A 14,631-nucleotide genomic window follows, 5' to 3' on the forward strand; every position below is an offset into this window, starting at 1 on the left:
AGCAAAAGACTAGTGGTCTTGTGAAGTGATGGGCAACATAGGAAAAGCAATATAAATGACTTTTATGGATATATAACATATTCATCTTGTAAATAAGAACTGAAAATAAAATGAGATAGCATTCTTTATCCTAAAAAATTAGCAAAGGTCAGTAAGTTTGATAATACATTGCTGGTGAGCACCCTTAAGTATTGCTGGTTAGAGGGTAAAATGGTACTTCAGTGGATGGCAGTTTGCAAATATCTAACCAGATTAGAAATGGCACATGCCTTCTGAGCCAGTAGTTCTACTTTTAGGATTTATTATATTAATATGTTTATACTCATATGAAATGGTAAATACAGTTATTTCTTTACTATTGTTTATTACAATATTGTTGCTAATAGGAAAATATTGAAAACAGCCTAAGTATCCATAAGAAGGGGACAGGTTTAACTATGGCATATCCATACAGTGGGACATCATGTAGCTGTTGAAAAAGAATGAGACAGGCTGGGCGCAGTATCTCAGGCCTATAATCCCAGCACATTGGCAGGCCGAGGTGGGTCACTTGAGCCCAAGAGTTTGAGACCATCCTGGGCAACATAGCGAAAACCCATCTCTCCAAATATTTAAAAATTAGCTGGGCATGTTGGTCCCTGCCTGTAGTCCCAGGTACTCTGGAGGCTGAAGCAAGAGGATTGCTTGCATTTGAGGTTGTAGTGAGCTGTGATCATTCCACTGAACTCAAGCCTGGGTGACAGAGTAAGACCCTGTCTGGAGGAAAGAAAAAAAAAAAACAAATGAGACAGGTCTTTATGTACTTATATGGAAATTACTTAACATACACTGTTATATAAAAAGAATATGTAGGCTGAGTGCGGTGGTTCACGCCTGTAATCTCAGCACTTTGGGAGGCTGAAGTGGGTGGATTACCTGAGGTCAGGTGTTTGAGACCAGCCTGGCCAACATGATGAAACCCCATCTCTACTAAAAATACAAAAATTAGCCAGGTATGCTGGGGCATGCCTGTAATCCCAGCTACTCGGGAGGCTGAGGCAGGAGAATCACTTGAACCTGGGAGGCGGAGGTCACAGTGAGCCAATATTACACCACTGTACTCTAGCCTGGGCGACAGAGAAAGACTGTCTCAAAAAAAAAAAAAAAAACAAACCCAAAAAACAAAAATAAAACCTAAAATAAATAAATAAAAAGAATGTGTATAGTGTGCTATCATGTGTGTTTAAAAAATACACTTTGGTTTGTGTATAAGTATGTATGGAAGAATAAACAAACTGAAAACAGTGGTTGCTTACTGGGGGAGACATGGTTGTTGGAGACTGGGTGGTAAGATTTCCTCTTTGCTATATATTCCTTCATACTTGCTGCACGTTGTACCATTTGCTTTTATTACCTATTAAGAAAATATAATAAATTTTAAAAATGAAAACAAATATAATAAATATCATTTGTTTTCTTTTTACTAGGCATATTTGATGAGACCTTCTATAATATTTTTTGATGAAATAGATGGATTAGCTCCAGTTCGCTCTAGCAGACAAGATCAGATCCACAGGTAATTTTTCCTTATCTGATTATCTTGAGTTCTTTTTTACCCATTGACTTGGCAGTTAGCCTTAGCCCTTAGCTAAGTGCTGTGAGGCTTACAAAGAAATTTAAAACATAATCTGTGTCTGTGAGGACTACTTCTTTCTCTTAGTACAGGGGTCAGCACACCACAGCCTGTGAGCCAAATTCAGGCCTCGGTGTGTTTTGGTAAATGAAGTTATATTGGAATACAACCATGTTCATTCCTTAAGCATTGTATGTGGTTTCTTTTGTGCTACAAGAGTAGAGTTGAGCAACTGTGAGAGAGAGACCGAATGCCTTGCAAAGTTTAAAACATTTACTATGTGGGCTTTTAATTTTTTTTTTTTTAATTTATTTTAGAGACGAGGTCTTACTCTCTTGCCTAGGCTGGTTTTGAACTCCTGTCCTCAAACCATCCTCCTCAATCAGCCTCCTGAAGTGCTGAGATTACAGGCATGAGCCACTGTGTCCAGCCTATCTGACCTTTTACAGAAAAAGTTGTCTGATCCTAATTTAGCATAATTTTTTGGGTGTTTTTGGAGACACAGTCTCACCCTGTCACCCAGGCTGGAGTGCAGTGGCACAGTCGCGGCTCACTGCAACCTCCACCTCCTGGGTTCAAGTGATTCTGGTTCCTCAGCCTCCCAAGCAGCTGGGATTACAGGCATGTGCTGCCACGTCTGACTAATTTTTGTGTTTTTAGTAGAGGTGGGGTTTCGCCATATTGGCCAGGCTGGTCTTTAACTCCTGGCCTGAAGTGATCTGCCTGCCTCCGCCTCCCAAAGTGCTGGGATTATATGCCTGAGCCACTGTGCGTGGCAGTAGCATAATGCTTTGAAATTTCTCCATACATGGGCGTGGTGGCTCACACTTGTAATCCCAGCACTTTGGGAGGCCTAGGTGGGCGGATCACGAGGTCAGGAGATCAAGACCATCCTGGCTAACACAGTGAAACTCCGTCTCTACTAAAAATACAAAAAATTAGCCGGGCATGGTGGCAGGCGCCTGTAGCCCCAGCTACTCAGGAGGTTGAGGCAGGAGAATGGTATGAACCTGGGAGGCGTAGCTTGCAGTGAGCCGAGATTGTACCACTGCACTCCAGCCTGGGTGACAGAGCGAGACTCCGTCTCAAAAGAAAAAAAATACATTTCTCCGTGTCATGTATGCTTTTTTTTTTTTTTTTTTTTTTTTTTTTTTTTTTTTTTGAGATGGAGTCTCACTGTGTCATCCAGGCTGGAGTGCGGTGGCTTGATCACTGCAACCTCTGCCTCCTGGGCTCAAGTGATTCTCCTGCCTCAGCCTACTGAGTAGCTGGGACTATAGGCACCCACCACCACGCCCGGCTAATTTTTGTATTTTTAGTAGAGATGGGTTTCACCATGTTGACCAGGCTGGTCTTGAACTCCTGACCTCAAATGATCCGCCCACCTCAGCCTCTCAAAGTGCTGGGGTTATAGGTGTGAGCTACTGTGCCTGGCCTCCATGTCATGTATGCTAATATTTTATTCTTCTTCACTCCTCAGTAGTATTCCTTAATGTATATGTGTGTGTGTATACCTCTATTTTTCAATGTACCATCTGATGGGAGATTTGTTTTGCTTTTATTTTTAGCTATTATGATAATGCTACTACAGGTTGGGCATCCTAAATCCAAAAATCTGAAATCTGAAATGTTCCAACATTTGAAACTTTTTGAATGCTCACATGACACTCAAAGGAAATGCTCATTGAAGCTTTTTCAGTTTTAGATTTTGGGATTTGGGAAGCTCCACTGGTAAATATAATGCAAATATCCCAAAATCTGAAAAAGATCCCAAATTGAAATAATTCTGGTCTGAAGTTTTTTTGTTTTTTTTGTTTTTTTTTTTTGAGACGGAGTCTCACTCTGTCACCCAGGCTAGAGTGCAGTGGTGCAATCTCGGCTCACTGCAACCTCCGCCTCCCGAGTTCAAGCAGTTCTCCTGTCTCAGCCTCCCAAGTAGCTGGGATTACAGGCACACGCCACCATGCCTGGTGAATTTTTTGTATTTTTAGTAGAGACGGGGTTTCACCATATTGGCCAGGCTGGTCGCGAACTCCTGACGTTGTGATCCACCCGCCTCAGGCTCCCGAAGTGCTGGGATTACAGGCATGAGCCGCTGTGCCCCAAGCGTTTTTAAGAGACTGGGTCTCGTTCTTTTACCTGGGCTGGAGTGCAATGGTGTGATCATACCTCACTGTAACCTCAAACTTCTAGGCCCAAGTGATCCTACTGCCTCAGCCTCCTGAGTAGCTAGAACTACAGGCATGCATTACCCCACCTGGCTAATTTTTGTATTTTTTGTAGAGATGGAGTCTTGCTATGTTGCCCTGGTTGATTTCTGACACCTAGTCTCAAGCGAGCCCTCCATCTTGGCCTCTCAAAGCATCTTTACAAGTTTTTGTGTGGACATGTTTTCTTTTCTGTTGAGTAAATCCCTAAGAGAGGAATTTCTGGAGCCTATGGTAAATGGGTGTTTAAGTTTGTAAGGTAACACTGTATTGTTTTCCAAAGTGGTTTTACCATTTTTATTTTCCTAAAATGTATGATAATTTGAGTTGTTCCTCATCCTTGCCAACAATTGATGTTGTTAACTGTCTTTAACTTTAGCCATCCTAGTGGGTGTACAGTAATGGATTTAATTTGCATTAATAGTAATACAAATAATATTAAGCTTTAATATTCATCCAGTGATATTGAGCATCTTTGTGTTTATTGCCCGTTTATATATTTTCATTTGTGAAATGTCTGTTAAAATCTTTTGCCCCACTTTTTGAGACCAGAAATTAGATTGTGTGTCTTGTTGTCCTTGTATTTTTTTTTTTTTTGAGACAGAGTCTTGCTCTTTTGCCCTGTTGGAGTGCAGTGGTGCAATCTCGGCTCACTGCAACCTCCATGCCCCAGGTTGAAGCGATTCTCCTGGCTCAGCCTCCCGAGTAGCTGGGATTACAGGCATGCGCCACCATGCCCGGCTAATTTTGTATTTTTAGTAGAGACAGGGTTTTGCCATGTTGATCAGACTGGTGTTGAACTCCTGACCTCAAGTGACCCGCCTGCCTTGGCCTCCCAAAGTGCTGGGATTACAGGCATGAGACACCAACCCTGGCCCAGTCTTTGTTTTGAAATTTTTTTCCAGTGTCGTGCTTTGTATCTTTGTTTGCTTAGTTAGGACTTTTGAAGAGTCAAGGATTTTAATTTTGATAAAGCCACCATGTAGATTTAAAAAATATATCTGTGCCTTTTGTGTTCTGCTTGAGAAAAATTGCCTAAATAAGTGTGGCAATAATTTTTATTGGATATTGTCTTTGAAAATATTAATAGTATTAGCCTTTTTTTTTTTTTTTTTGAGATGAAGTCTCGCTCTTGTCCCCCATCTGGAGTGCGATGGCATGATCTTGGCTCATTGCAACCTCCACCTCCCAGGTTCAAGCCATTCTCCTGCCTCGGCTTCCTGAGTAGCTGGGATTACAGGTGCTTGCCACCACACCTGGCTAATTTTTGTATTTTTAGTAGAGATAGGGTTTCACCATGTTGGCCAGGCTGGTCTAGAACTCCTGACCTCAGGTGATCCACCCACCTCGGCCTCCCAAAGTGCTGGGCTTACAGGCGTGAGCCACCATGCCCAGCCAGTGTTAGCTCTTAATATTTAAGTTAATGATTCATTTTAAGTTTATGTATCAATGATAGGTGAATGTTTGAGTTAATTTTTGTAGATAGTTTAAGGTGTGGACTGAAGTTTATTTTTTTATACAGATATTCTTTTTTTTTTTTTTTTTTTTTTTGAGACAGTGTCTCGCTCTGTCGCCCAGGCTGGAGTGTAGTGGCGCGATCTCGGCTCAAAGGAAATGCTCTCACTGCTTGCTCCGCCTCCTGGGTTCACGACATTCTTCTGCCTTAGCCTCTGGAGTAGCTGGGACTACAGGTGCCCGCCACCATGCCCGGCTAATTTTTTTGTATTTTTTAGTAGAGACACGTTTTCACTGTGTTAGCCAGAATGGTCTCGATCTCCTGACCTCATGATCTGCCCGCCTCGGCCTCCCAAAGTGCTGTGATTACATGCATGACCCACCGTGCCCGGCCTTTTTTTTTTTTCTTTGAGATGGAGTGTCACTCTGTTGCCCAAGCTGGAGTGCAGTCGTGCGATCTCAGCTCACTGCAGCCTCCACCTCCCAGGTTCAAGCAATTATTGTGCCTCAGCCTCCTGAGTAGCTGGGATTACAGGTGTGCGCCACCACGCCTGACGAATTTTTGTGTTTTTAGTAGAGATGATCTTTCACCATGTTAGCCAGGCTGGTCTTCAACTCCTGACCTGAGGTGATTCTCCTGCCTCAGCCTCCCAAAGTGCTGATATTACAGGCGTGAGCCACCACGCCCAGTCTGTTTTTTTATACAGATACTCATTTGTTCCAGAACCATATATTGAAGAGTTTACTTTGTTAAACTTCTTGGCACGTCTTTGTCAAAAATTGACCATATAAATGTGTGTCTATTCCTAGATTTGTTAGTTGATGCCATTGATCCACAGGTGTATCCTTATACCACTGTCTTGATTAATGTTGCATTACATTAGTTCGTTTTAATGTAAGTCTTCCAACCTTGTTCTTTTTCAAAATTGTTGTAGTCATCTATTATCTTTCCATATACATTTCTAAAGCCTCTTGTCAGTTTCTTTAGAAAAGACTGTTGGGATTTATTTGGGATTGCATTTAGTCCTTCAATCTATTTGGGAAGAATTGCATCCTTATTCGTCTTTCAGTCTATGAACATGGTAATTCTGTTCATTTATTTAGGTATTCTTTAATTTCCTTTTCCTGTGTCTTATGGTTTTTCGCCTAAGGATCTTAGGCATCTTTTATCTAATGCATCCCTAAATACTTTATTGTTCATTTAATGTGAATGGAGTTTTAAAAGAAAATTTATTTTCTAATTGATTACTGCTGATTTATAAAAATACAATTGAGTTTATAGACTTTGTTTCCACAACCTTGCTAAATTCATTTGTTAGTTCTGTTAGCTATTTTGTGGTTTCCTTACGGTTTTATACATATACCTTATCTGCACATAAAGATACTTTTACTTCTTCCTTTCCAATCTATGTCTTTTATTTCTCTTTCTTACTTTGGCTAGAATTCAGAGTTAAATAATAATGGTGATAATGGATATAACTGCCTGGTTTCTTCATTGGCTATAAAACATTGAGACTTTTACCGTTGAATGTGATTTTAACTAAGTTTTTCATCAATGCCCTTTATTACATTGAGGGATTTCCACTACATTCCTAGTTTGCTGTGAGAGTTTATTTTACTGGGATAGAGTACTGAACTTTGTAACATACATATACTTTTTTTCTGTCTCTTTTGAATTGATCATATGGCATTTCTCCTGTGTTCTATTAAGGTAGAACATTATTTTGATTGAATTTTAGAATTTTTTGTTTTTTGGTTTTTTGGAGATGGAGTCTTACTCTGTCACCCATGCTGGAGTGCAATGGCGTGATCTCGGCTCACTGCAACCTCCACCCCCTGGGTTCAAGCGATTCTCTTGTCTCAGCCTCCTGAGTACCTGGGATTACAGGCGCCTGCCACCATGCCCAGCTAATTTTTGTGTTTTTAGTAGAGACAGAGTTTCACCATGTTGATTAGGCTTGTGTTGAACTCCTGACCTCAGGTGAGCCACCTGCCTTGGCCTCCCAAAGTGCTGGGATTACAAGTGTGAGCCACTGCGCCTGGCCTGAATCACAACTAACTTTGTATTCTTAGAATAAACCCCACTTGCTCATAATATATTGTCTTTCTAAAAAATTATTGGATTCAACTTGCTATTATAAAAAGTATTTTATTATCCACATTAATGAGATTTTGATCTGTAATTACTCTTAAAATATCTGCATCTGGTTTTGGAATCAGGTAATTTTGATGTGTATTAGACGAGATATACACTGGGTGTGATGGTGCATGCCTGTAATTCCACCACTTTGAGAGGCTGAGGCAGCAGGATCTCTTGAGTCTAGGAGTGCAAGAGTAGCCTGGGCAACATAATGAGACCCTGTCTCTTAAAAAAATTAGATGAGATGGCATTCTCTCTTTGTATATTTTCTGAAAGTGTTTGTGTAAGTTTGATGTTATTCATTTCTTAAGTATTTGAGAGAATTCACCAGTGAAAATACCTGGGCATGGAGTTTTCTTTATGGAAAGGTTTTTGATTACAAGTTAAATTTCTTCAGTTGATCCAGGGCTGTTCAAGTTTTCTATTTTCACTTAGGTCAGTTTTGGTAGTTTGATAGTTTATCTTTAAAGGAATTTGTTCATTTCATCTAAGTCATGAAATTTATATACATTTTTTCCTACTATTCTGTTATTTCCTTAATGCCTAAATAGTCTGTGGTAATATTCTTTTCATTCCTGATGGTGATAACCTGTGTGTTTTCTCCTTTTTTTTTTTTTTTTTTTTGAGACAGAGTCTTGCTCTGTCACCCAGGCTGGAGTGCAGTGGCACAATCTCGGCTCACTGCAAGCTCCGCCTCCCAGGTTCACACCATTCTCCTGCCTCAGCCTCCTGAGTAGCTGGGACTATAGGCGCCCGCCACCACGCCCAGCTAATTTTTTTGTATTTTTAGTAGAGACGGGGTTTCACCATGTTAGCCAGGATGGTCTCGAGCTCCTGACCTCATGATCCGCCCGCCTGGGCCTCCCAAAGTGCTGGGATTACAGACTTGAGCCACCGCACCCGGCCCTCCTTTTTTTTTTTTCCTTGATTATTCTGGCTAGAGGATTATCAATTTTATTGGTCCTTTCCCTCCCAAAGAGACAGCTTCTGTTTTCATAGATTTTCCACTATTATTTTTGTTTCCAATTTTATACTACCTTTTTCCTTATGTTTTTAAAAATTAGTAGACTGAGGAAGACTTATAGGCAGAGTATAAAAGATTTTTAGGGCAGTGAAAATAGTCTGTGTTATATTGTAAGAGTGAATCCATGTCATTATATCTTTGTCCAGACTCACAGAACCTTATCATCAAGCATGAACCTTAATGTAAACTGTGGACTTTGTAGATTGTGATGTGTCATTGTAGGTTCATCAGTTGAAATAAGTGCACCACTTTGTTGAGGCATGTGTATACATATCAAGGGGCAGGTGGGGGGCATATGAAAAGTCTCTATATTTCTCTGTATTTCCTTCTCAATTCGGCTGTTAACCTAAACTGCTCTAACAAACGGTCTTAAAAATAGACTATTCATTACTGGGCACAGTGGCTCACACCTGTAGTTCCAACACTTTGGGAGGCCAAGGACAGTGGATCTCTTGAGCTCAGCAGTTTGAGACCAGCCTGAGCAACATGGTGAAACCCTGTCTCTACTAAAAGTACAAAAATTAGTAGGGTGTGGTGTGCTTCTGGTCCCAGCTACTTGGGAGCCTGAGGTGAGAGGATTACTTGAGCCTGGGGAGGTCAAGGCTGCAGTGAGCCATGATCGTGCCACTGCACTACAGCCTAGGTAACAGAGTGAGACCCTGTCTCGGAAAACAAAAAATCTCTATAAACTAGGTAGCTTAGAAATAGCAGAACATTATTTGTCATATTTCTGGAGGCTGGGATGTCCAAGATCAGGGTGCCAGCAGATTTAGTGTCTGGTGAGGACCTGCTTTCTGGTTCTGATGACTTCTCTTGTGTCCTTAAATGGTAGAAAAGACCAGCTAGCTTTTTCAGGTCTCTTTTATGAAGGAAGGAATCCTCTTTATGAGAGTTTTGCCCTTATGACCTAATTACCTTCCAAAGGTTCCACCTCTTAACACTCTTAACACCTTAGCTCTTAACTCTTAATACCTCTTAACAACATTACTTTGGTGATTAGGTTTCAATGTATGAATTTTAGGGGAATAGAAACATTCCACTCATAGCAGGCAGTTTTAGGGTTTCAACAAATGTGTAATGACATGTATCGGCTCTTACAGTATCATGCAAAATATTTTCACTTCCCCCAAATCCTTTGTGCTCTATCTATTCATTCATCCCTCCTTCTCTTGTGCCCTGCAGAGCCATCCCTCTCTCCCCAGCAACCACTGATCTTTTTACTATCTCCATAATTTTGCCTTTTCCACAATGTCATATAGTTGGAATCAAACAGTATGTAGTTTTTTCACATTGGCTTCTTTTATATAGCAATACGTATTTCAGGTCTTCCAAGTCTTTTGTTTATTTTTAATTTAACTCCCTTTTTCAGATTAAGATGGAAGCTTAGGAATTGATTGAAACTTTTCTTTTTTTCTAATATAGGCATTGAAACCTGTAAAATTTCCCTCTAAGCAATGCTTTAGCTATATCCCACAGTTTTTGACATGTATTCACTGTCATTCAGTTCAAAATAATTTCCAGTTTCTCTTGTCATTTTTTCTTTGACGCAATCATTGTGTATTTAATTTAGATGTGTATTTAATATACAAATAGCTGTGGTTATTTTTCCTGATTATTTTATTGTTATTCTAGTTTAGTTTTATTGTGATCTAGAGATCATAACTCTTAAAAAGTCTTTTCTTTTTTTTTTTTTTTTGAGACAGTCTTGCTCTGTCGCCCAGGCCGGAGTGCAGTGGCATGATCTCAGCTCACTGTAAGCTCCGCCTCCAGGGTTCATGCCAGTCTCCTGCCTCAGCCTCCTGAGTAGCTGGGACTACAGGTGCATGCCACCATGCCTGGCTAATTTTTTTTGTATTAAAATCATTTTTAAATTTATTGCATTCTCTTTTATGTCCCAGTGTGTCCTGTGAATTTGTATTCTGCTATTTATGGCATAGTTTCTATAATTATAAAATAAGACAAGGTGTTAATAGTGTCATGCAGACTCTTTTGTGGGTTTTTTTCCTTGTTTGTTTTTTGTTTTTTTTGTTTTTTTGAGATAGAGTCTCACTCTGTCGCCCAGGCTCGAGTGCAGTGGCTCTGTCTGGCTCACTGCAACCTCCATCTCCCAGGTTCAAGTGATTCTCCTGCCTCAGCCTCCTGAGTAGCTGGGATTACAGGCATGCACCACCATGCCCAGCTAATTTTTGTAGTTTTGTAGAGATGAGGTTTCACCATGTTGGCCAGGCTGGTCTTGAACTCCTGACTTCAAGTGATCTGCCTGACTCGACCTCCCAAAGTGCTGGGATTACAGGCCTGAGCCACTGCACCTGGCCTCTTCTGTGTTCTTACAGATGTTTTGGTCTAATTCTATTGATTGCAGAGACAAGTATGTTAAAATGTCCAGCTATGATGAATTGTTTCTTTGTCCCTTTAATTCTGCCAGTTTTTGTCTCATATATTTTGAAATTCTATATTAGTTTCATACACATTTATTGCGTCTTTATGTTGATGTTGCTTTCCTGTATTATGAAATGTCCATGTTTATCTCATAATGCACTTAATTTTGAAATCTATTTTTATCAGATAATAATTCACCTATTCTAGACTTCATGCTGTTTGTGTGGTATATTTTTTGCCATTAACTTGCTTTCAACCTGTCTTGTTCATAGACTGTATAAAGTTGGGTCTTATTTTCTTAATTGCACTGTCTCTTAATTTTAATTTGTTTAGTCAGTGTTTAATGTAATTATTAATATATTTGAATTGGGGATCATTGCATTTGCATTTTCTATTTGTGTCTGCTCTTTTTCTGTTTCTTTTTTGCCTTTTTAAAAAACACTTTGAAACTTTGAAAGTTTTTTTTTAGGGTCTCAATTTTGCTATTGATTTTTAAAAAGAGCTTTATTGAGGTATAATTGACATGAAATATATATGATACATATGTACACAATACTGACATTGATAAAGAGTAAAACTTGGAAGACTTTAACATACATATGTACTTGTGAAGCCATAACTACAATCAACACAATGAAAATACCGTTTCCTTCAAAATGGACACTTACACATTTATTGTGATCGTTGATATGGTTAGGTTTAAATTTATCATCTAGATGATTTTCTATTAGGCTATCTGATTCTTGTTTCCCTTTTCCTATTGTTCCACCTTTGGATTAGTTGAGTATTTTTTATGATTCCAGTTTGTTTCCATTGCTGGCTTATTAGCCATTACTGTTTATTATTTTCGTAGTAACTTTAGAGTTTATGGTATATGTCTTTAACTGGTAACCATCTACCTTTAATTGATGATAGACCATTTCATATACAATATGGGAACCTTGAAATAGTATACTTGCATTTTTCTTCTCCTGAGGTTTGTGCTATTGTCATACATTTTTATTTTTTGAGACAGAGTCTTGCTGTGGCACCCAGGCTGGAGTGCATTGGCGCAGTCTCGGCTCACTGCCATCTCCACCTCCTGGGTTTAAGCGATTCTCCTGCCTGAGCCTCCTGTGTAGCTGGAATTACAGGTGTACGCCGCCATGCCCGGCTAATTTTTGTATTTTTAGTAGTGACAGGGTCTTGAGCTCCTGAGCTCAAGTGATCTGCCTGCCTTGGCCTACCAAAGTACTGGGATTACAGGCGTGAGCCATTGTGCCCGGCCTCATACATTTTATTTTTAAAACTTTAAAACCTTTTGAAGAAATGTAGGCCGGGTGCGGTGGCTCACACTTGTAATCCCAGCACTTTGGGAGGCTGAGGCGGGCGGATCATGAGGTCAGGAGATCGAGACCATCCTGGCTAACATGGTGAAACCCCGTCTCTACTAAAAAAAAAAATACAAAAACTTAGCCGGGCGTGGTGGCGGACGCTTGTAGTCCCAGCTACTTAGAAGTCTGAGGCAGGAGAATGGCGTGAACCTGGGAAGTGGAGCTTGCAGTGAGCTGGGTTCGCGCCACTGCACTCCAGCCTGGGTGATGAACGAGACTCCGTCTCAAAAAAAAAAAAAAAAAAAACTTTTGAAGAAAGGTAAATGAAAATGTCTTAAATATTTATTATACTTACCATTTCTGGTGCTCTGTATTCTTTTGTAGATGTTCATATTTCCATTTGGTATCAGTTTCTTTATGCATATGTTTCTTACAGTGTGGGCCTGCAAGTGACAAGTTCTTTTGGCTTTTCCATATCTGAAAACACTTTTTTTTTTGGGATGAAGTCTCACTGTGTTGCCCAGGTCAGAGTGCAGTAGTGCGATCTCGGCTCACTGCAACCTGTGCCTCCCGGTTTCAAGCAATTCTCCTGCCTCAGCCTCCTGAGTAGCTGGTACTACAGGTGCGTGCCACCACACCTGGCTAATTTTTGCATTTTTTTAAGTAGAGATGCAGTTTCACCATATTGGCCAGGTTGGTCTCGAACTCCTGACCTCGTGATCCACCCGCCTCGGCCTCCCAAAGTGCTGGGGTTACAGGTGTGAACCACCGCATCTGGCCGAAAACACATTAAAAAACAAAAAACAAAAAAACGAAAAAACAGTTTTGTTTTTGAGACAGGATCTCATTCCCTTCACCAAGGCTGTAGTGCAGTGGCATAATCATGGCTCACTGTAGCCTCGACTGATCCCCCCACCTTAGCCTCCCAAATAGCTGGGGCCACAGGTATGTGTGCCACTGTACCCACCTAACTTTTTTTTTTTGGAAATGGAGTCTTGCTCTGTTGCCCAGGCTGGAGTGCAGTGGCACAATCTCTGCTCATGGCAACCTCCGCCTCCCAGGTTCAAGTGATTCTCCTGCCTCAGCCTCCCAAGTAGCTGGGACTACAGGCATGCACCACTACGCCTGGCTAATTTTTTTATTTTTTAGTAGAGACAGGGTTTCATCATATTGGTCAGGCTAGTCTCGAACTCCTGACCTTGTGATCCACCTGCCTCAGCCTCCCAAAGTTCTGGGATTACAGGCGTGAACCACTGTGCCCGGCCACTTTTTGAATTTTTAGTAGTGATAAGGTTTCACCAGGTTGCCCAGGCTAGTCTCAAACTCCTGGGCTTAAGTGATCTGCCCGCATAACCCCCTGCGTCTGGCCAAAACAGCTTTATTGAGGTATATTTATGTTATAAAATTTACTCATTTCAAGTGTATAGTTATAGTAATTTTTAGAGTACCTCAACGAAGTGGTAATACTATTGATATAAATCAATTTTAGAACATCTTTCTACCCCTAATAAGATCCAGCATGAGTTTGGGTGTGGTGACTCATGCTTGTAATTCCAGCACTTTGAGAGGCTGAGGCAGGCAGATCGCTTGAGCCCAGGAATTTGAGACCAGCCTGGCCAACACTGTGAAATCTGGTCTCTACAAAAACTACAAAAATTAGCTGGGTGTGGTGGTGCACGCCTGTGGTCTCAACTACTGGGGAGGCTGAGATGGGAGGATTGCTTGAGCCCGGGAGGTCAAGGCTGCAGTGTGCTTTGATTGTACCGCTGCACTCTAGCCTGGGTGAGAGAGTGAGATCCTGTCTCAGAAAAAAAAAAAAAAATCCAGCATGCCCGTTTACAGTAAATTCCTTTTCCTGCCCACAGCCAGCCACTAATCTAATCTCTGTATAGATTGGCCTTTTCTAGACATTTTGTGTTATTAAAATCATATACTATGGTTTCTTGTGTCTGGCTTTTTTTGCTAAGTATAATGGTTTTGAGGAACATCCATGATATAGTATGGGTCAGTATTTTGTTCTTTCTTTCCTTTTTTTTTTTCTTTTTGAGATGGAGTCTCACTGTGTTGCCCAGGCTGGAGTGTAGTGGCGTGATCTCGGCTCACTGCAAGCTCCGCCTCCCGGGTTCACGCCATTCTCCTGCCTCAGTCTCCCGAGTAGCGGGGACTACAGGCACCTGCCACTAGGCCCGGCTAATTTTTTGTATTTTTAGTAGAGACAGGGTTTCACCGTGTTAGCCAGGATGGTCTCAATCTCCTGACCTCACGATCTGCCCGCCTCGGCCTCCCAAAGTGCTGGGATTACAGGCGTGAGCCACCGCGCCCGGCCTTGTTCTTTTTTTATTGATGAACAATATTCTTATTGTATGACTATACAACACACTGGATGGACATTTAGGTTGTTTCCAGTTTGGGCTATTATGAATATTACTGTGAATGTTCAGTGGAAGTGTTTGTGTAGTACATATATTTTTTATCGCTCTTGGGTGGAGATAAGGAGTGAA

General features: G+C 40.9%; 1 protein-coding gene across 8 annotated transcripts in view; it reads left to right on the forward strand.

The window, feature by feature from the left end:
- Nucleotides 1-14,631, forward strand: part of ATAD2B (ATPase family AAA domain containing 2B) — a 174,571-nt gene that overhangs the window by 64,490 nt on the left and 95,450 nt on the right. For all 8 annotated transcript variants that reach the window (XM_050753564.1, XM_050753568.1, XM_050753572.1 and 5 more), the window contains one exon: nucleotides 1,467-1,555. In XM_050753564.1, coding sequence (XP_050609521.1) covers nucleotides 1,467-1,555 — 89 coding nt within the window. The remainder of the gene's footprint in view (nucleotides 1-1,466; nucleotides 1,556-14,631) is intronic.

The sequence above is a fragment of the Macaca thibetana genome, chromosome 13, assembly GCF_024542745.1.
Source record: "Macaca thibetana thibetana isolate TM-01 chromosome 13, ASM2454274v1, whole genome shotgun sequence".
NCBI lineage: Eukaryota > Metazoa > Chordata > Mammalia > Primates > Cercopithecidae > Macaca > Macaca thibetana.